This window comes from Ascaphus truei, chromosome 1 (genome assembly GCF_040206685.1).
Source record: "Ascaphus truei isolate aAscTru1 chromosome 1, aAscTru1.hap1, whole genome shotgun sequence".
In the NCBI taxonomy this organism is placed as follows: Eukaryota; Metazoa; Chordata; class Amphibia; order Anura; family Ascaphidae; genus Ascaphus; species Ascaphus truei.
In genome coordinates, this window is record NC_134483.1 from 90,017,152 (window position 1) to 90,040,817 (window position 23,666).

Sequence of the window (23,666 nt, forward strand, 5' to 3'; positions counted from 1 at the left end):
ATGGCGTACCAATAGTATGACAGTCTCTCTTTATGACCATCTTACTCGACAGCCTAGCACACTCCTCGTCCGAGGATTCTAACTTGCAATTCGGCTGAGGCATCCCAGTAGGAGACCGGCGATGGGCTCCTCGGTGATCACCTCTCCGATGGCTGGGTTTCTCCGTCGGGAGCACCGAACCTGACTCCGACTCCGCAGGACCTGCACTCTCATTCCATGGTGCTCCCGGCTGCTCGTCGATCGGCATCGGGACATTTCCTGCTACTCCCACCGCTTGTACCAGTACAAAAGTGGTCATGGGCCACATGTACTGCAGTCCACAGTGGGGGCATCGGGCCTCGCTGCCCACGGCTCCGCCTGGCAGTCGGCACTGCAGGCAAAGACACGCCACAGTCTCCACACCCTCCACACGGATGATCAGGAAGCCTCCTGGAGCCGAGTAGGGATGAGTAGAGATCAACGGACTCTGGTCCACTTTATCAGCAACTGCAGCCATATTCACCAGCGGAGGCACTCGTCTCAAAGGTCTGTACTGGTCAATGGCTCTTCGCAACTGAAGGGCAGGGGCGGGTTTGGCAACCCCTCCTCCTTCTTTCTCCATCAATATCCGGTGGAACTGCAAACCACTCCCCCTGGTTGAAACTAGGGGGATGTCTCGTAGACTTGTAGGCTGACCCAGCACAGGTGCAGAGTGAGTCATAGTCCATGAGGGCGCGGCTCCAGCTTTCGCGCCAAACTCCCCATCGGGGTGGAGTTTTCTCGTTGGCGCCAATCCTGACCAACAATTAGCAAACTGCAAAGTTGCAAGACTTTCTGCAGCATGCCCACGCGGTGTCCCGGGAACGCGGGAACCGCCATTTTGGTAAGTATTGTCCTTTTTCCCATTGAAGGTAGCGTCTGGCTGTTTGTTAATTGGGGTATAACAAAGTCCATTTCGTTCCTCCCATCGGATAACACTGTCATGCTCATTATTCTCAGGGGTATCATCCCGAGAACAAAAACATGATAAACACGGCGCAGCCACGGCTTTCACGCCATTCCACAACAAACACACAAGAGTCTCTCCTGTAGCTTGTTCTTCGTCCACGCACAGTTCATATGCGTGTTCTTCCTCTGACCACAATCCTGGACCTTCTGCTCTGTGCAGATCCTCCATTCCTACGGTTCTCTCTCCCCGCCATCCTGGACCTTCTACTCTGTGCAGATCCTCCATTCTGACGGTTCTCTCTCCCTGCCATCCTGGACCTTCTGCTCTGTGCAGATCCTCCATTCTGACAGGTCTCTCTTGATCGTTCAACACCGATTTCCTGTACGTGGAGCTCCACTCTGCGGGGCAGCTACCACATCCGTACAATAAACATGCCTTGTGCACCACCTTGTGTACCTAACGTAGATCTGACTCGTGTTTGCACTACCTCAGGCTAGGCTCACTCTCTCAGTGTCTACTGTAACGCTTTCCTCCAGTCTGTGCTCCTTGGTAAGTGATCTGGAATGGAGACTAGAGTACTCTGGCTCTTCCATGTAGTACTTTGGGCGTCGACCTACTGTTGGCTAGCCTAGTGCGGACCCTTCCAGAATTCCTGCCCTAAGTTACCAGTTTACCCCTTCAGGCGTCCCCCGCTAGCGCTACCTCAAGGTGACTAGAACAGCAATAGCCCCCGGCTCCAGACTCACTAACCCCTTACGGATCCCAAGGCGTCTGTGCGGCCTGCAGCTCCAGCAGCTCCCCGACTACCCCTGGTTCCGTCCCACGCAGCACAAAGTGGCAGCAGACACTCTCCCTGTTTCCTAGTGTGCCTAGCAAAAGCCTGTCCTGTTGACAGGTCTCTCAGCAGCGCCTCCAATTGTAACGGCTGGACCCCCCTTTTTCTGACCCACCCAATCTCACATTGGCCCGTGTGGTCTAACCGGTCCCCATTACAAGGTCGTGTGTGGTGGTGCACCTGCTAGTAACAGGACTCCTGAGTCTCCCGCTTGGTGTTATAGAGGATATCATCAGGACAGGTATCTGAGGTAGTGGTTACGAGTCCAACTTACTTCACATGCAGCGCCTCCACCTCATCAGGATCTATGCTTCCGCAGGGAGATTGTCCTGGTGAGGAACTCCTTCTCGGTGGTGACTGCCACTGCTGAGTAACTTCACACTCACACAGTGGGGGTTTCTTTGAACATGGCATCTTTATTGTAGATTGGGATGTAGTAGACTGCCCCATGCAGCTGCCGGCTCTAGCCGCACATCTCTCCGTGCTGTCCCTTTGCCAGGTACGCCCTCCCGTATTGAAGTGGGATTCCCTTTCTCCTAGGGAGATCACCACTGCGCCAGGTCCCTGGACACAGTGTGGCTTAGACAGACTCGATCGGTCACTCTGCCACCGCTAGTTACAGCACTAGGGTCACAAAAGTATTCCTCCAATCCCTTATGCAGGAGCATACACTTTACCAGCTGCTTCACACAACTGCTGGCTAACTCTTTCAACAACACTAACTGACAGTGCTGTGCCCTTTATACCTCAGGGGACAGGCGCATCTCTGATGTCACTATCCAGGGACTCAGAGCATACAGCCACTCCCCTCCTTACACAGGGCACCACACCAGGGTGTGAGGGAAAACCTCCATAACTACTGTTGGCAGGCCTGTACTTACCAGGACTTACTGCCAACAGGGAATATGTATGCAGTCATTATTATGCATGGCTACATATTTAAAACCAGAGACAGAGCAGAGCTCAGTGCACATCCAGTGAAACTTATAAACGGTACAGTGCCTAAATATAAATGGTTAAAAGCTCACTCCATAGCATCTCCCACTCTCAGGGGAACTTGCTTGCTTGCAGTATGATTGTGACAAATCTAATACAGAGTGCTTTTCCTGGTAATGTACAGGTTAATAAAAGCTTCAATCAGACTTAGAACTATGCAACTCATTTTGACAGATTTATTATAAATCATTCTTCCTGGTAATGCACAGGTTATAAAGAATTTATATTAGTGTTAGGGACCCTTGAGATGTGGTCTGCCGTGTAGTGGCTCAGGGGCTTACAACACTTTGGCCAAAATGTTAAACTAAAAGACCACTTTATTTAATAGATATCTATACATATATATTTAGGCACTGTACCGTGTATAAGTTTCTCTGGATGTGCACTGAGCTCTGTCTGTGTTTCATGTTCTGTCTCTGGTTTTAAAATAAAAAGTTACCAGAAGTTACAGTATACACGAATTACTGACCTACACATAAATAAAACAAACCCTTTTCTCTCCATAATAACAGTACATATCTACATGCAAACAGGAGAGAGTGTGCATGCAGCCTTGCTGTCACTCACCTCCAGAGCCTCCAAACTAGTGCACTTAAACCCGCCAAACCGCAGCAGCAGATGCAAGTCACTGTGGGGCACACGTTTACAGGTTTCAGCGGTGAGTCACAACCACGCTACCTGCACACGCTCTGCAGTTTGGCGCCTTTAAGCACGCGGTCCAACAAAGAAAAGGAAGCCATCTGGACTAAAATTCCACTGGACGAGGGAACGAGTGGATTTGTTTTTTTGTTTTGCTCTAGATTTCTTTGCAGTTGAACTACATTGCACAGAGGTGCTGTGTTATTAGAATATACAGTAGTCCCCGCACTTGATGATGTATTAATAATTCTGATTTATATTTATAGTCCGTACAACAGGTTATACAATCACTGTTCATTTTATCTCAGCCAATTTATGCACGCTCCTAATGCACAAATACGTGTATCTTTAAAATAGGCTGCATTTAGCCACTTGGAATTCTCCATTTTACAACAGAATATAAATGTAAAAATGACCAACATACAGTACTGTATTCTTTTTATGACCATTTTGTAAGGATGGGGTGAACAGAGTGTGATTTTAATATAACGTTTTCATCAGAGACTAATGGGCCTATTCATTAAACACTGAGAAGTGCTTTTACGTGTGAAAACAGCTCTTGTCATAGTCATAGTAAAGAAGCCCTTATTGCGTGTTAAACTGTGCGATTACAGGCTGTTGTTTTTTCAGCAATTTGGCCCGTTATGCAATTATGTGCGATCAGCAAATTTTGTATGCAAATTAGGCAAACTCACAAAATAACATTTGTATGGGCTATTAATAAAATAAGCAAACCAAAAGTTTTTTTTTTTTTTTTTTTTTAATTTCCATTTTTTTTAAATACAAGATTGAAGCAGGGGGTCTCCGGAGCTATACCCCATTCATTTCTGCTCGGGGGACACCTTGCTTCCGGAGGTACTTTCCTCTGCAGTGTGTAACGGTAGCCGCTCCAGGGTTCACTAGGCTGCGGCCACGCTGCCGCTGAGTGCGCTCATGCTTGTGAGTGGTGTCGTCGATCTATTGGGTCCCCATCTGACAATTAAGAACTCAATGTTATATCTATGTGTTATTTAAAGTTGGTAATTGGCTTACCCAGCCAACATTGCAGATAGGGATATACTGTGAGTTAGACTCCTGACAGGAGTAGATGTTATTTTTATGATTTCTTTGGTTTCTTAAAGTGACGGTGTTTGAAATGTTTAGTGTCACTAATGCAAAAATAAACCGCTGTAGGTTGAGGGCTGAGTGCTCCTTGTGTGTATACACGTGTTTGTCTTCCTTTTCTATAAATTAAACCCTAGAAGACTGTGTCGCGAAGAGCCTGGGCAAACGGCAGCGCTACACAAATGAGCTGTCTGCTACAATACATACACACACACATACATACATACATACACACACACTCTTACATCACAAGCATTCAGGGACCATTTAACACCTCAGGTCATAAATCGCATACTGCACAGAGGGGAGGCATAGCCATCACTCACAGTTACTTTGTTTCAAGAAAGTTTTTTGGCTGAATCAATTGTAACACCGCCCGAAGAAGAGATCATTGCACAAATAAAAGCATTTCGTTAGCCACAGAACGGTATCGACTATCTGTTTTTGATTATTAAGCTCGGCTAACACGGTACAGATACCTCTACACACACACACACACACACACAAATATATTGCAAAATCTTGCATAATAATGCCTTCTGGTCTCGATGGCACACAATGGGTTAGAGGTGAGATTTCTGTTGATGTGCTTTTTGATAATTGGGTAAAGAAAAATTGTTCCCTCTTCTTCAGTAAGATTTCACTCTTCTAAATTAAAGCACAGTAAAATTTGACTGCTAAACCCTACTAATAAAACTCTAGTGATATGATGCAATTCATTTAGAAATTAGCATGGTAGAGCTACTTCCATTACTTTTTGATGCCCCTGAAAACATGGTGCCATCACAGTGTTAAAGGAGAAGCTGGAATGTCCCACCTGCTGTGGTTTAGCTGAGTGGAAAAACAAGACTTTACAATTAAAAAGGCATTATTTTAAAGTACAGTACTTTCGATCTGTTTTCCAGGCTGGACACCATTACATGAAGCCTGTGTCGCAGGTTATTATCACATAGCCAAGATACTCTTGGATGCTGGTGCTGATGTCAATGTTAAAGGCCTGGGACAAGTAACTCCAATACATGACGCTGTTAAGGAAGGTCACTATGAGGTACTGTTAATGTGCTTTTTAACCTCTTCTTCGGCAGAAAGGCATACAGTGCATTATAAAGCAAATATTTCTATAGGCTAACAAAAAAAAAAGTTTATTTGCTAAACTTTCCTCTGTTGCAGTCTAATATTGTTAATATTTTTTATATATTACATGTAGGTAATAAAATGAAAGTGTGGCCACCTGCAAGGCAATTTTGAGGGGTAATCATGTATTTAGCGGACCCCTCCCTGAATCAGTTTAGAAGATTTTAGAATAGGAGGTGTGAGCAGTAATGTGCTTATACATAGGAGGTCCCACCAGGTAGTTCTATGAAACAACAAAGGAAAGAAAACTTGTACCATTGTTAAGAGACCCTCACCACATACTGTTCTTTGTGGCAAAGGGACTAAACACCACAGCTCAACTATAGACTGGGAAACCAGAACCCAGTGCGTAGCAGGAGGCCCAACACGTGAAATTCTGTGTCTTTGTGCCACATGAATCCACTAGCCAAGCTTGTAAGTAAGACTTCTTCTATTTCCCCAACAGCCAGCCAAGTCAGGTGTTCTTGTCATGTGGAAGGCAGGTATTCTTTTATTTAGGAGTGGTATTTGATTGCTGGTAAACATTTGCATAAAATACTATTTTTATACATTTGTTTGTGTCCTCTGCGCAACATCTCCCTGCACCGCCCTGTCCACACTTGCATTAAACATGACATTAAACATAAGAAAAAAGCAATCCCTACCTCAAAAGGCTGATTATCACAGACAAGTACTGTAAAGCACTCAATAACTGGTGAAATAACATAGTTTTACTTTAAGATTGTGCCTTTTCCTCACATGATCCACAGTTTGGTAAAAAGATAATAGTAATTATAGGGGGCTATATTTCTCAATGCAAATCAATCTGCACCAGATGTATTAGCAAAAAAAAAAATCATATTATTATTATCTTTTATATATATATGGCTCTAACATATTCTGTAGTGCTGTAACAACTTTAAGGTGAGAAAAAGAACAAAGAATTACAAAGTATGAATTAAAACAAAATGAAAGATTAGGTGCTGAGGTCCCTTCTCTAAGAAGTTTACAATCCAAATTGTATGGTAGAGTGATGACACAAGGAAAAGTGGGCGAATAAAGCACCTCCGCATTATATTATCTTCATGTGGGTGCTGGGAAGGCCTCTTTAAAGAGGTGGGGTTTAAGCAACCTTTTGAAAGTGTTATTGGGGAGGAATAGTCTGATGGTCCACAGTTGAAATGCAGCTTTGAAGTAGTCTTGGAGGTGGATATGAGAGAAGAGCCGTATGTGATGAGTCAAACTGACTGTGTGTGGGAGAGTTCTTGGGGTTTAGATGGAAAATATAGAGAGGGGCTGTGCTATAGAGAACTTTGTAGGTGAGAACCAGAACCTTGAATTAGATTCTGCTGGGTCCCTTGGGTAGCCAGTGTAGGATTTACACACTGAAGCTCCAAATAATGTGACATTATGTATGTCTTAACATTACCCCCCTTCCAGGAGTAACCTTATACCTCACTAAACACTCCTTTACAGAGAATGTGGAGAGATACCTGTGGACACACCTGAGATACCTGAGAATGTGCTAATTGAAATCCTTTTTATAGAAATTGCATTTTTCCCAGGCATCTCAGGTCGAGGACTACTAAAATATGACTGTCTCTCTTTCTCTACCCTCTTCCTCCCTCACTCTCTTTCTCTCTTCCTCCCTCCTCTGAAAAAGCCCCTTTTCAGTGTCTGGATAAAGTAACGCCACTAGTTATTACTTAACTCAGGGGTACGCAAACTTTCTGCACTGCGCCCCCCTGCCTGCACTCCCTGAGTGTTGTGCCCCCACCCATACCTTTAATCCGGCATCAAATGACACAGCGGGGTCATGTGACGCCTAGTTGCCATGGCGACGCATTGCCCGAAGCCAACTGAATTCAGGTAAGTGAGTTACAGAGGCCTCACGCTGAAGAGCGCGGGGCCCCTGTAACTGCCGTGCCCCCCCCCCAAAAAAAACAATCTCACGCCCCCCAGTTTGCGCACCCTTGACTTAACTAACGTAAAATTAAATCCTTGCGATTATCTTAACAGACTTTTGTGGATATGTGCTGTTGGGGGAAATGCCTCTTTTGCATATAATTATCACTAATGGCCGTTATAGTTAACGCAATGCTGTTTCTCCGCATAAACATGTCAACGTTACGTTATTGGTCTTTAAAGATACACGTTAATGCAGAGTGTGAAGTTAACTTAGGTCAACATCTCGTTATGTCACTTAACAGCTCTGTGGATATGCCCCAGTATGTTTCTCTTACATCCCTCTTTACTTTTAATCCTAGGTGGTTCAACTTCTTCTTAACTATGGCGCAAATCCCCTTCTGGTCAATGAGAATGGGAAGACTGCTTATGAAGAAATTAAGACTGAATGTATTAGAAATCTACTGTCTGCTTTTGTATGTAAGTCTCAATATTGATTTTTGTGTTTAGAAAGAAACACACATTTTTCATTCAAATAGTAGATTATATTGGTCCTTGAAAACAAGGTGTGTTATTTTTCAGTAGTAGTATAAGTTTTAAAAGATAAAACATTTACTGTATATTTTCTCCTTTGCATTGACTTTCTATTGGTTTCTTTGTACTGTTTATGGCCTCCTCGTCCTCATACTGATGCTTTCACTAAAGTGGCTGTTAACAGTAGGCTTCTGTTGACTTATTGTTGCTAGATTGTGCATTGTTCATAAGGTTATGACTAGAGATGTGGGAAATTGCCCAAGTTCAGTTTGCACATGTTTTTCTCCGAAGTGAATGGGTACTCTACTAAATAAGGCTCCACCTCCATTCTCCCTCATTCTCCCCACTCTTCCATCTCTCTACCCCCCTCTTTCCTCTCTCTCTACTCAAATAAGCTTTATTGTCATGCCAGAATTCATTACAGTGTTGCCAAATCATGTATAAAGAAAGGGATGAGTTACAATATTTACAGAGGTACAAGTGTATGGAGTTGTTTTTTTATTATATCTTTTTATTGAGGAAAATATGAATATATAAAACACACAAAGTACAGTATAAAATACCAGCGGCACAGATTATTACAAACAATCACATTATTATCCAGATATTCATACGCTTCCTTTTGAAATATACCGCGTAATTGCTGTGTGCCATTTCAACATTATTTTTTTTTTAATTATCTTTTCTTCTTCCTCTGTTTTCTACTATTACATTTTAACCAGATAAACTTTACATTTTGACAATACGGGTAACAAAGCAGGAGGGGTAAAAGAGATAAAGGGGGATCAAACACTAGGGTACCAGCTAAATAACAAAATAAGAAAAGCAAAACTGTGGTTTAGAATAGTCAGAAGAATTGAGATTCATAGAGCTGTACATATGCATTAATAACAAAAATTATTATAAAGCCGTGTTTATGTTTCCTGATTCTTATGATAGTTTCTTGTCCTGTTGGCATAACCAAAATGCTCTGATTGATCAGATGAACTGAACAGACTGAGCAAATTCAGTAGCTTTGAATGAACAAAGGCAGAGGGGTGTAATTCTGTGCCGGAATAAATTCCTATAAAAACGCTTCTTCCGTAGTTATACCCAGTTATACTGTACACATCAGGATTAAAAAGCAAAATGACATGTGTAAGGTTAGAATAATTTTTACTTACGCATTTCTAAATTAACCCAAGGGTTTAAATGCTCACAATAATTATGTGTAATATAAGGTAATTCAGATAAAGTTTGAAATAAACCTTTCAATATAGTAGGTGCTGTTTAATCAGGAAAAAGAGAACTCTCAGGCACTGTAGCACTGTTCTAATATGAACAAATGAACCGGTTTCATATAATAACAATAGTACAGCGATGTACCGAGTGCACAGAAATTACCCTGCTTACCAGGTGCTTTTTCAGCTACCTGGAACTTTCCCCGGACCCGGCAGCAGGGCACTGGGACAGGAACCAGGTTGGAACTGGCGCAGAGTAATTTCAGAGTAGCTGAAAATACTTCAACACTTACCTGCAGCCGGTGATGGAAGGTGTAACGCTGGCGCTACCCACAAACAGGACAAGACCCCGGTACTGAGGTGGGAAGGTATGAAACCACGCACAGACAGCAGCGGAGGCGTGCCTGCAAGGCGGATTGTCAGCGTAGCCAGGTCTGGATAGGAGAGTGGGTTAGTCCCTATACTCGCCGGGGTCTTGGGTTATAGAGAGCAGCGTAGTTGAGAGTCCGTTAAGCCGTGATCTGGGTTTGGAGAGTTGAGAATTGTCGAAGTCCTTGTAGCCGTGGTCTTGGATTAGAGAGGTAAACGTACTCGAGGGTAAACCGAGGTCCATATTCAGATGAGTTCCAATAACAAGCCAGGTCGGTACACGAGGTGACAAACTGCAAGACAAGACTGGACAAGAGCTAGGCACAACTGAACTGTGAGGCACACAAGGCTACAATAGATTATGCTGAGCAATGCAAGAGAGTGTGAGCAGGATATATATGGCATAGCAGCCAATAGGACAGGGGGCGGAGCGGAGGCGCGGCCCCAGCGGGAGCCGTGATAGGCACAGGAGACAAGTGGCAGTCTGATTACTTTCTGCGCAGCTGGGGAGCGGCGGTTCGCACCGAGGCCACTCTAGAAGATCTGCGTGTGCGTGCGCGCTCTGTAAACAGAGCGGGGGTGCGCGCACGCGCTGGTGCCAAGATGGAGGGCTGAGTAGCAGCAGGTAAGGAGGGAACACGTTGCAAAGGATGTGTTCCCCGATTCCTTACAGAAGGTCAGGAAAACCGGTGAGGAAGACTGCGGAGACATCTAGGAGATGCAGCAAACGTCCTGGTGGTGGTGGCAGCTGCAGAAGTCCGTGTTCAGCCGGCAAGAGCAGCAGGAATACAGCACACAGCTGATGCCGGTGGGAGCTGGGGAGGAGCCGGCTGTCCAATAGGGACGCTCCTGCTCCGGTCACATGGTTCCCCAGCTCCCACCGGCATCAGCTGTGTACTTTATTCCTGCTGCTCTCGCCAGCTGAACACGGACTTCAGCTGCTGCTGTCAGCGCCACCAGAACGTCTGCTGCTGCTCCTACGATGTCGCCGTGGTCCTCCTCACCCTCCGCAGCGGTCTTCGTCACCCTGCAGGTAAGTGTATGCTACCCACAAATTGGTTTTACCTAGCCATCTGGGTAACCGGGTTCCCAGCCGGTCAAAATGGTTCACCCTATGGAGGATTTTATTGTTCACTGTATATAGTTTATTGTAGTTTATTATGATGTTATTAAAATTGTATTATTTTTCATTTAAGTCCAGAGTGGACATTTCGAGTGTCAGAGTTGCTGTTAGCTTTGGTTTTTCTGACCACCCTTGTGGAGATATTTGTATCTTTAGGATTATCTGTCCTCTATGTTCATCCACAGAAAGTGCACTACATAGGACCTTTTCTGGTCCCCCTCTAGGGACCTACTTTGATAACATTGTCTCTAATTCTAGGCTGTTTGTGCTGTCTATGGTGGCACAGAGTATGTCTTTGGTTTGTGTCCTTTACCATCAACAGGTATGATGCAAAGGTGCCCTCTTTCAGTAATGAGTGGTAGGTTTCCGGCTTCATTAAGAGCTGAATTTCATTTTTCTGGATCACCACATATTATTCCTTAATTCTGAGGGTAATTGAGTAAATTTGGTATTTTCACAGGCTACTGATATGTGTGTGGTTTTGTTCTGGGAGCGAGGGCTGGAGTCCAATGACTGGTAGCGATGGCCAGGAAACAGGCAGAGGTCAAGGCTGGAGAGAGGCAAACAAAGTGAGGTCCAAAAGGGTACACAGCAGCAGCAAGGCATTCGTGGTGGCAGACAGACAGAACTCCAGGCTGGGAGTGAGAGATACCAGGGGTTCAAGACCAGCCCTGCCAGGGACACCCCTGACATTCCTCCCCCTTCTTCTTTCTGGCCTGGTGGGGTGTCTCCTGTGGAAACCCCTGACTAGCCTTCTCTATGAACTCTTGAATCCAAAATCTTCTCCACTAAGAATGTCTTCCTTGTCATCAACCAGAACGGGATAAAGAGGAAGGATGCAAAGGATTCTCTTGGAACAGCTTCAGCAGGGAGGTATGAAATTTTTGTGAAGTTTGATGGAGTCAAGGAGTTGTAACCGGAAGGACAGAGGCCGATATACTTTTGTTCAAGCTTCATACTGAGAACCTTTACATATAGATTCTTTGTGGAGAGCTAGACTCTGTCACCAATATTAAAGACAGGAGTATAGCATTCCTGACCCTCCTGAAGAGTATTTTTTAGGGACCCCCGCACCTTCCACAAGGACAACATTCTGGAGGGATGAAAACCGTAGTTTAAAAAAAAAAAAAGGCTCTGTATGGTTGAGCTGTGCTGGGCATTGTTATATGTGAATTCCGCACTCAATAAGTACTCGGTCCAGTCATACTGAAGATAACAGTCAAAGAAGCGCAGTTACTGCTCTACGGTGTGATTTGTCCCCTCTGTTTGGCCGTTACACTGGGGGTGGTAGGTTGAGGACAGATTCAGGTTGATTCCTATCAATTATTAGGCACAGAAACATTTCCAGAATATGGATGTAAACTGTACCGCTGTGAGGATTGGACCTCGGTCCCGCCCCCCTGACGCTTCCCGTTACGCATTGGGTGATGCCCCTCGCGTGTGCACTGTATGCGAGCACCACAGTACTCCAGCCGGCAACGGACCTAGGCCCTGACCCCGCACCGCCTCCCGTGACGCAATGGAGGATGCTCCTGTCTCCACTACACATCGGCGTCACATGACCAGAAACACTTGAGGGGTTAATGCTAATACCCTTCATTACTCCACAGCTGCGATACACTCTGCCCCTGCCTATCAGTACACAGTCTACCTGTGATGACTCACTCCCTGCAGCCTTTCCATTGGCTCTCTGTGCTTTATATGCTCAGCCAGCCCCTAGGCAAATTGGCTGAGCATAAACCTGTGTTTATGTACTAGTGCTTGCCTCAAGCATCCTGCTGGCCTGTCGTTGCTCTGTGCATTATGCTTGATCTCTTGTACCTTTGACCTCAGCTTGAACCCGGACCTCTATCTTCTCTGACCCCTGGACCTCGACTACGCACTACAACCATTCTGACCTCTCTACTCCTGGACCCAGGCTACGCACAACGACCATCCGACTTCTCCCATCCTAGACCACAGCGAGTATTACGACTATCCTGACCTCTCCTACCCTGACCCAGCTACATGACTACGACTCTGCAATCCAGACGCAGTTGTTGGAGGTTAGTGGCTCCTCCTTCCAAAGGTTTTGAACCCGTCCCTCCCCACTTCCCAAGTGAGTAGGTCTTTTCATTCTACTGTACTTGATATAGATCCAATGGTGGTCTTTCTCCCTCCTAATAGAGGTAAATGAGAATTGTAATCCTAATAGAGATATTAGTATTTTATCTGGTAGTGTTAGGACTGGCGAACAGGGTCTGCCTTGTCGTGGCTCGCAAGCTTACAATGCTTTGGCCAAAGGGTTAAACTAAATGACCCTTTTTCAAGAGAATATATAAGTATTTTACTATGTATTTTTGTCATATTGGATGTAGCATTGGGCTTCTCTGTTGTTTGTTGTCATTCACAGGTTATCAAGCAAGGTACTGTAACAGGAAGGGTTAGGCAAAGCAAAGTCCAGTACAGATCCGAGGTCATACACAATAGAGCAGGCAAGGTATTTGAGGGGTTAGGCAAGCCAAAGTCCAGAGCAGATTTGCTTCTTTCCTCAGAGCTGATTGGTCCTCGAACAGTATTCACCTGCATTGGTTTAGCTTCTGGAACTGGGGAAACAGTCATTCTTAACATCCTTGAAGTTGAGGAAGCAGTAGAACTTTTTAAACCAGGGCTGCCTGAAGTGAAAACTTGTCTCTCTAGTCTCCTCTCCAAAATCCTTGTCTATATGGATACAGAGGAGAACTAAGTAGGAACAACAATCCGAACATGTTCATCCTTTATCTGAACGGACAGACCTCTGCAAAAACCTTTGTGCTGATTCATGCCAGGTTGTGTCAGCTGCCCATCTACGGAATTCCGCAGCACACTCAGCAGCTGTACGCCTACCATGGAGGAGGTTAATCAGAATTGTCTCTGTTGTATCGCACAGTGATTAGGGTCATCAAACACAAGGCTCATAGTGTCCAGGAAGTCTTGCAGGTTCCTTAACAGAGAAGTACATTTTGCTCAAGAACAGGGAATACCCATGTGAGGGCCTCATTTTTTAATAAGGAAACAATCAGTCCTATTTTAGCAGCGTCAGTAGTATAGACAGCGTGCTGCATCTGGAAAGAGTCTGCACTGATTTAGGAATCAGAAACTGGTGCCGGTCAGCCCCGAATTTCTCTGGAAGAGGTAGACGGCACCCTGACTGGGCGGGTAAGATTGGCTGGTAAGCACTTAGGTCCTGTAACTGAGTCTCTGCATTAACAATCCAACTATGTATGTGCCCAACTTGGTCTCGCAAGATCGAGGGAGTAGAAGGATTAGCACGTAGCTCCTGCAGCTGAGTTTCTGCATTGCCAAGCCGAGTAAGTACATGCCCCAGTTGGTCCTGTAGGCCTGTAATAACATGGCGGTCACTTGCTGAGCCAGAGCAGATCCTGTTCCAGCGGACTCCATGAAGGGCCTGTTTATTCTGTCATAGGGAGCGACTGCAGAGCTGGACTTCAGTGGCTAGGACAGGCTAGTAGGCAGGTAGCTATGGTCAGAAAACAGGCAAAGGTCAGGGCTGGCAGTAAGTAGATAGTGATGGTCAGTAAACAGGCAGATGTCAAGGCTGGAGAGAGGCAAGCGAAGTGAGGGTTTGGTACATAGAAGCAGCAGCAAGGCATGAAGAGGCTTGTCTACAGGAAAGAATAATAAACAAGCAAGCAGGGACAGGAATGAGAGGTTTACATTGTGCTGGTACATATACAACAGCTTTCAGAAGATTCTCTGAAGAAAACAACAGCAGTGAACAGCAGTCTCTTTACTCCGTAGAAGTAAGACTGTGGGTTGTTATTGTTTAGATGAGCCCAGAATTTCTCTCTCTCTTTCCAACTGTCTCCTTCTTTCTCCTCTCTCTCCTACTCCCTGTTCTCTATCTCTCTCCTTCCACCCCTCTCTTTCTCTCTTTGCTTTCCCCCATAATTCTTTATGGGAGTGTGTCTGGTCCATTAACTTGGAGAACATTTCATACATCTCTACTGATGACCTGGTCAATATGTGCCATTGTGTGATTAGTTCTGTATGGTTGATCATACAGATGCTTTGCATATTCCAGCATAAAGAGATAGCTAAATTCACTTGTGGCCCAACTGATCCTAGTTTGCATTTCAGCTGGTGATGATCTCTACTGTGGGAATTGCTTCAGAGATGAGAGGTCTTTAATGGTCTCCATATTTCTTTGTAAATTGGGCAAAGAAATGGTACAGAGTATTGTAGCCTACTGTATGGACTGTGTACTGATATATACATGGAAAAAAAATACCAAGCTCCTTGGATTTTTGACCTCAGTAATCAAAATATTGATTGTAAATTCTGTTGAGCAAGGATTAATTATGTTTGCAAATTCCATGACTTATAAAGCAACACACATACACCGGAATTTACTAAGGTCCAATGCAGGGTATCACACCTTGATTTCAGCGTTATTCGCTATTGAATTTAATGGCAGTTAATACCAGATCGGGATGCGATGCCCTGCATAGGACCTTAGTGACTTTACCTCATTCTTAGACATGTACATTATAAGTACTTTTATCTCCAAGTTATATATCTAATGTTGCCCTTTATGTTGTTTACTATTAGTACTGTTTAAAAACTTCAGCATAATTATATCACATTATTTGTATCTAATAGCTTTTTTTAATGTTTTTGTTTAAGACAGAGTTGTTGTTTTTTTTACAGTTTCTAAATATATATTTATATGTATATTGCAGCTAAAACTTCTACGAGTACTTTGTATACAGGGACTGCAACCACTGTACACAAAGATACTGGGACCACCAAGCAACAAGAGACTGAACAGACTATGTATAAAATAAGCGAACCCCCTGTGCATAAAAGAAGGCATAAAGAAACTGCAACCACCAGGCACAAAGGCTCTAAAGTTACTCTGCCCAAAGGGACCGAACCCACCCTACGCAAAAAAACTGAAATCACTTCCCACAAAAAATCAGCAACCAGTCCACAAGAAGCGTTTGCATCTACTAAAGACAAAGAGCATGTAACCTCTCTGCAACAACAAACGTTATCTACAGATTTGCTTCATGAAATGTCCTTGGCCAACACCCTTATGGAGTCTTCAATTAATCCCCATAAAGAGTCTTCAGCTAATCCTCATAAGGAGTCTTCAGATAATCCCCATAAGGAGTCTTCAGATAATCCCCAGGAATCTTCAACTAATTCCCATAAAGAGTCTTCATCTAATCCCCATAAGGAGTCTTCAGATAATCCCCAGAAGGAGTCTTCCGCTAGTCCTAAAAAAAAGACTTCAATTGTTCCCAAAAAAGTGGCTATCCATAGTAACCACAAAGGAACATCAAATACTCTCCAATCAGAATTTTTAGACAGACCCCAGAAAGAGACCTTAATCAGTCCTAACAATGAGTTTTTAAGCACTTCGCAAAATGATTTTTTAACCATTGCCCACAAAGAGACTCCGAGCTCCATCAAAGATGCTGCAACCATAGCTCACAATGATACTGCAGCAAGTTCTCAGAAGGTGTGTGCGGCTGAGACACACAAGGTGTTTTCACAAAATACCACTTTAACAGCTCCCTGTAAAAAGATGGTAACTATATTGCACAAAGAATCCATACCAATGTCTTTCTCCGAGTCTTTGCGGACTATGCATAGCAGTGGTGTAAATGCAACACAAAATGATGGCACAGTTTCTCCACTCATGAAGGCTGCATATCCTCTACATAAAGGGTATACATCACCTCATGTAGCACAAAACAAGCCGTTTCACAAAGAGTCTCATGTTACATCTCCTTTCCAAGCAGCTTTTGTAGCCTCTCTTCACTTACCATCTGAAGTTTCTTCTCAGATTTTGTCTGTGACTAATACTCATCATTCTTGTCAAACATACAAATCTCATCAAGAAGGGATTGCATCTCCCTCACTCAGGAACCCATTATTTCATCCTTATTTAGAATCTGTAGCTTGTCCTGTGGAACATACTATTGCTTCTTCATCTGAAGCATCTGTGGCACATCTTCCTCGAACGTCTCCCTCTCCTCCATGTTCTCAGTCTATAGCTCATACTCTTCAAGAGTCTTCTTTTGTCCTTGAGACTATTGCTTCTCCTCTTCAAAAGCCTGTGGTTGCTCAGTTTCTGCCACCTAGCAACCTACTATCTTTTCTGTCTCACCAGAGATCTGTAAATCCACCAGACACTCCAGTTCAGCCTCCTCAAGAGGTTGTATCTGAATCTTATGACAGCTATGCAGGAAAATCTGCAATGTTGCCGAAAAACATATTACCTATAGTCTCTTCCGTAACTCCAATTATTTATTTATGTGAAAACATCTCTGAGTCAGTACATACTAGCGATCCCAGTTGCAATAGGTATAGCAGTGACAGTAACCAAAGGAAATTTGGAAAAGATGAAGAAGATCTCAATGAAAGATTTGAAGTCCTTGAAGACGCTCAGGATGTTCGTTTTTTAATTCAAAATGTGAGTGAGTGTGCCAATGAAAGTGTATCTTTTCAGCAGTGTTCATGTTCAGAAGTGGGTGGCTGTGATAAATGTTCAGGAAGTGAAAAGCATCCTGTGAACAAACGTATTTGTGGAGATCACATTAACTCAGAAGAATCTCAGCTGGACTCATATTCTCAGTTATCAGTAACAGCTGTCGATTTAGACTGTACAGTTATTTCTGAATATATTGCTTTAAGTCCAGAACCAAACACGTCAACTGTGATTCCTAAAGAGCCAGGAGCTGGCAATCAACCAACATATGTTAATGAAGAGGGCACATTACCACATTCCTTTGACATCAGTAGAGAGTGTGATTCAAAACATGGGAGTCTGTCCAGTGCAGAAAAGGACTTTTCCCCCCAAGCAAACAGCTGTATAATTGCAAATGGAAGTAGTAAAAGAAATGTAGAAAAAAATGAAGTAATTATTAATAACAACAAGCATCTAATTCAAGCAGAGTTTCAGAGGGAACAGAATTCACAAAAGGGAAGCAGAGATACCGCAGACAGTTTCTCCAAAAGTGTTTATCGTCAACGCGCACATCCACAAATTGCCTTGCAACCAGGTATTTCTGCCTTTTCTTTGCAGTCGTATGGTGTATTCTTTAAGCATTGCCTAGCATAATGTGGTATGGTGGAAAGGGAATTGTTAAATGTGGTGATTTATTGCACAGCTATAGTCGTCCTTTTAAATGAGCAGGCCCATTTACTGAATTACAGTGTGTGAAACACCCAGAATCATATTTTCTCCTTTTTTTTTTGTAGCACTTTCCATGAAAATATAAGCTGGGCTGTAAAAAGAAATAAAAACAAATGTTATGATACATGCTGATTTAGTTAGAGAATATTTTAGAGACAATGTCACAATAGTTCCAATGTGACCATGATAAAGGCTCAGTTATAACTTACTGTTTAGAAAATCACATTTATTAGTTCGTTTTAGGAGTATATTACAAAATGTTTTTTTATTTCTTAACAAAAGATAATTGGTGGGCATAACATTGAAATGTATTTGATCAGCATGAAATAGTGAAATTAAAGTCAATTTTTATAACATTTCTTGGACTGACTACATTAGACTACTACTTTAAAGGTTTAAAGGTCCAGGTAACTTAGATTAGAAAAAAAAATATATATATATATATATTTTTTTTTTTTTAAATCAGGGCCTTCTCTCACTAAGCAGCGTTAAATATATAAAAAAATAAAAAAATAACACTGCATTAACCAAAACAGAAATGAGCCTTATTTTCCCTATATTAACTTCATATTCACTAAACTAATCATTATCAAAAATAATTCCTGGAATTGAATTCCTTAGACTGTTGTCAAAGTGTCAGGATGTTTTTTTGTAATAATGCATTTTGCACTGCATTAACTAGCCTGTGTACAGGCAAAACAGAGTCTTGTTAACACAGAACTATTTCACAAAGTCTTAGGCTAAGGCCCCGCTGCCTCAGACCACGCGCCTGCACTGCAGACAGGCGGCGCGTGGAGAGGCATTTGAAGCTATTTGCGGTCCGTAGGGAACATTTTTGCGAGCGAGGGGGGCGTGGCCTAATGGGTCAGGGGGGGGGGCGCGGCCATGACAGGGGTCAGGACCCAAACAAGAACAACAATAGAGCTCACAGCACTGCAGCAGCCCAGGGGGGGGGGGGAGGGAGGGGTGTGTGTGTGTGTGTGTGTGTGTGTGTGTGTGTGTGTGTTGTAACTGCTGTTTGCAAGTTTGAAGTTTTCCCTCTTCCTGGTTTTAAAATGATGTCCTCCCATTAGCTATCACTAGCTGTCTTGCCATTGGTTGATGGGAGCCAGTCTGTGATTGGCTCCCTTGCGCACCATGTGATGCGTCGCCGCACGGGAACACGATCCTCGTGTATCCCCTGCTGGCTGACGCGTCACAGCAAGTAGTCAGCTGTGCAGTGAGGAGGGACTGGGACCGGCTCGGGAGGCTACAAGGAAATGGTGAGTATCGCTCACGTGGTCACGCGCGCTGCCAGACGCAGCGGGACCCAGCCCTTAGGCTTCATTATTCTTCTCCTTTTCTCGCTGGAAACATTAGTGATATCTATACAGTATCTCTTTATTATTTATTATAGCGTAGAGTATGTTTATTGGTGTGTTTTAAAAAAAAAATCTATTTGTATTTTCTCATACAGTAAATATCCATTTAGTGTAAGTAACTCTTAACACAGACTAGTATTGTACATTTGGAGCTACAAAATTATAATGGAGGGATGCACTTTAATGACAAGAAACAGAAAACAGAAAGAAAAAGACACACAAACATATAAACGGGGGAGGGGGGTGTCACCACATTTTGCAATCATTACAGCTTCAGTACAACATATCAATATAGTTATTTATCTTGTTCTTATCACTTCTAACGTTTCATTTGAGAAAGGAATCCAATGATCTACCGCACCCCTCAGCTCCTACATACAGTATGATAGAAAGGGATCCCAAATTCTCCAGAATTTAATCATGGTGTCCTCGAGATAGCTTGTTAAATTCTCCATCATCATAGTAGAGGGAGTGGCTCAGTGAGTAACGACATAGATTGTAAGCTCCACGGGGCAGGGACCTGTGCCTGCAAAATGTCTCTGTAAAGTGCTGCGTACAACTAACAGCGCTATACAAGAACATGCTATTATTAGTAGTATAACATTGAATATTTGTTCCCTGACTTTTCTGTATGTTGCCGGATTGGTCTGCCTCCAGCATCTGGCAACACTAAGAATATGTCCTTTTAATTTTGAGTCAATTTCGTTCACACGTCTAGTGGTTTGCTTAACAATAAAATACATGGGTCTCTTGGTATCTCGACCCCAGTAGTGTCCAAAATAAGCCTAAATATATTCCCCCAAAAGGGCTGAATTTTGGGGCAGTCCAGCCAGATGTGGGACAGGGACCCTCTCTGTTTGCAACCTCTCCAACATAGTGGAGAGATATTTGGTTCTATTAAGTTTAATTTAGTTTGTGTTTTGTACCATCTCTACAGGAGTTTATAGAAATTTTCTTTTATTAAAATGCAGGTGGAACTTTTGGCCACCGCCTGCCAGATGTTCCGCCAGTCCTCCCAGTCAAGTTCCTCTCCTAATTCTCTCTCCCAGGCCAGCATGTATCTATCCTCTTGTGAGCCTAGTGTATTAATATGATAGTATAGAGACGATGTAATTTTAACCTTGTCGGAGGCTTGTCTGCACATTTTCTCAAAATATGTGAGACCTGGGATGTTATCCCGATCAAACTTCTCCTCAATAAAATGTCAGGCTTGCAAATGTAGCCCTGATGTAAATTTTCTCTTTCTGGCCCCCCTCCGCGTTTGCCGTGCGGTAGCGGGTGCCGCCGGAGGCTTTGACGGACCCGCCGGCACTTCGCGAGGGTGGGGGCCAGTGCAGGGAGCGGTGCAGGCTGGTTGCCGGGGACGCGATCGGGCCGTCGCTAAGGCCGCGATCGCGTTGCCACCGGCTCGGCGGCTAGGAGAGAGTGCGCCGCCATTGCGCGTAGGTTCGCGCATGCGCAGGAGGCGGCCAGCGCGCGATAGGACTCCAGGGCAAGGGAGAGGTCGCGCGAGAGTAGGGAAGAGGATAGGAAGGTTGAGGCGGCCATTAGGGGTTCGCGCATGCGCGAGGGAAGCGCGCACGCGGCCCCAATGCATTAGGCAGCCCCTGGGAACTACAATTCCCAGGAGGCTTAGGGAGACAGGCATCAGGTGCCTGAGTGTAGCCAATAGGGATGCAGGAAGCTCAGCCCGGGAATATAGATACATTTCCCGGGCTTTGCAACAGCAGTCAGGAAGGAGCAGAGGAAGGAGTAGGAAGGGTGCAGGGAGCTCGTGGCTCCTGCATCAGGTAAGGGTTCTCCCTAGATCCCCAGGCAGGCCCCAATTCCCGGGTAAGGGTAGGGGGTAACTGAAGAGGGACGCCTTAGACTGAGGAGGGACGCCTTAGCTAGGGAGGTGACCCTTGAGTGTGGGAAGTGCTGGTTTGGTAGTGCCACAGCGGAGAGTGCTGTGGGCACTGTCAAAGAGGCACGGTGTGCTAGCAGTGGGATTGCTGCGGGATCCGGGTGGCTGTGTGTGATTGCAGCTGTCTGGGTGTGTGTCGCTGCATGTGCTGTGCGCAGTGCGTGCAGTGTGTGTGCACGGTGTGAATCCCTGCAGGCTGACAGTGTAAGCTGAATGTTGGCTGCAGGTGGGTTAGGCTGCTAGGATTAGCAGATACAGTTTAGACTGGGTAGCTAGGGGAAGGGGGGCGGTTATTGTCCACAGGCCCTAGGAGTTTTCCCCAAGCCATCCCAGGTTGCGGTTCTTCAGGGACAGGCCCTAGGTTAGGGTTGCTGTCGCTCTAGCAGTGGTTAGTGATAGGGATAGCGGCGGTTGCTGTTCCCACGCGGTTGGTGTTGCCGTGGTCCGGTTGCAGTTCCCGTTGAGCGGTGGGACCCTCGCTGGGGTCCACCGGCAGAGTACCTGGAATAGGATCAGACGGACGTCTGACCCTTTTAGAAGAAAGTGTGTTGCGGTCCCGAGCATCGGAGTGCTCGGAAGGTATCTTCCATATTCTAAGTGCACCAACTGGGCCCTAGCTTAAATAGTGACTGCGCAGTCACCCACGACCTCCGTAGGAGTTACGAGACATTGGGTGTGGGGTGATCACAGGACACTGGGTGGGGTACACCAGACATTGGGTTGATGTGATGCGGGTAGAGCATCTGGTTATGGTTATGTTATGTAATGTGTTATATGTGTGTTAAGTAAAGAGTTAGTATTGTTTATCTATAAGTGTTATGGTATATCTTACTCAGGGCTATCTTTCCTCACGGGGGATCCTGGGTAAGTGGAGGCGCTGCACCAAGTAAGGGTAAGGGTTTCCCCAGGCTCCCAGCTAGCGGAGGCTCAGATCTCCTGGAGCCACACAGGTTATGCAGTACCAGTAGTCCCTTAGAGCAGGTGTGTTGCAGGGAAAGGGACCGGTTAGACCACGAGGGGCCAATGTGATATTGGGTGGGTCGGGCGGTCCACAAAAAGGGCTACACAAATAACAATAAAAATCTGTGCTTGGCAGCTCGAACTGTCTTTCTAGTGCTTGGAACGTTTGTAATTTGGACTGTGAAAATAAATCTACGACCTTTGAAATACCTTTACCTCTGAAGACATCTAAATAGGTTTCATGGTACCCTGGAGGGAACTTATGGTTGTTTGCAAGCGGGATCATCAGGGAGCCTTTTTGTGTGTGCCTCAGCTTGAACCTGGCTGAGTCCCATATATCACAAGAGTGTTTTAAGATCTGGTTATCTGAGACTATCTTTGCCGGTCTTTTTTATCTAGCCAGATTATAGCTGCCATACGGTATCGGTGAGGTCAGACCAGCCTCCAACTCCACCCATCTTTTGGACGATGGAGGGATATGCCACTGCATCACCTGTCCCAGTTAGGCTGCCTTATAGTAATTTAAAATATTCAACATAGTTAGGCCACCTTGCTCATTTGGGCGATATAATATATCTCTTTTAATTCGGGGTTTCTTATTATTCCATACGAACTTAATGAGCCTTCTTTTTTTAAGTCAGCCAGATCCTGAGGTTGAACACGAATCGGCAAGGTGTGAAACAAGTACAACAGCCGTGGCAGAACATTCATTTTAATTGCCCATGAGGGTATGAGATCATACCCACATCTGTCTCAGGCCGTGGCCTACTAGACAGATTTGTTTGCGTTCCAGATGAGCTGATCTTTCACTTTCAGTAGTCTATGTCTGATTTCCAGAGCAGCAGTGTATAATTCCTTTAAATCCGCAAGAATATTTTTCAAATGGTGCGCCATGGCTTGGCTAGAGGGGCGCCGTGATCAGGGCCGCCAGCAGCGGGAAACAAGGGCTGATAGTTAATTTAAAAAAAAAACCTCTGAACCCGGCACCGGGCCTCCCTGTTGGCAGCGCCGGAAGTAAGCGAGAGGGAGGCCCGGCGCGCGCGCTGGAGGAGCAGCACCGGGAGACAGATGTCTCCCAGCAGCACTGCTACCCCCCCCCCCCCCCCCGGCAGCATCGGTGCACCATAAGCAACACACCGCCCCCCTCCCCACCCCGCAGCACACCGCCCCCCCCCACAGCACCCCCCCCCCCCGCAGCACACCGGCCCTCCCCCCGCAGCGCACGGACCTCCCCCAGACGTGGCACAGGCTCCCGCAGCACTGACCACCCCCGTGCAGGGACCGGGCCGTTCAGCCACCAAAGCAGCTTTGGCCCCCTGCATCACTGGACCCCCCCCTCCCGCAAGCCACCGGCCTGACCATCATCCCAAGGAGATCATCCCCAAGGTAAATATATATGTATTGGGGGTGTTGGGGTAATTTTTTTATATGTATTGGGGGTATTGGGGTAATTTTTATATATGTATTGGGGGTGTTGGGATAATATT

The 23,666-nt window shown here is 45.1% G+C and overlaps 1 protein-coding gene across 2 annotated transcripts in view; it reads left to right on the forward strand.

Moving 5' to 3' along the window:
- ANKRD31 (ankyrin repeat domain 31) overlaps window positions 1-23,666 on the forward strand; it is a 150,691-nt gene that overhangs the window by 58,433 nt on the left and 68,592 nt on the right. For both annotated transcript variants that reach the window (XM_075591519.1, XM_075591508.1), the window contains exons 17-19: window positions 5,408-5,550; window positions 7,883-8,000; window positions 15,488-17,818. In XM_075591519.1, coding sequence (XP_075447634.1) covers window positions 5,408-5,550; window positions 7,883-8,000; window positions 15,488-17,818 — 2,592 coding nt within the window. The remainder of the gene's footprint in view (window positions 1-5,407; window positions 5,551-7,882; window positions 8,001-15,487; window positions 17,819-23,666) is intronic.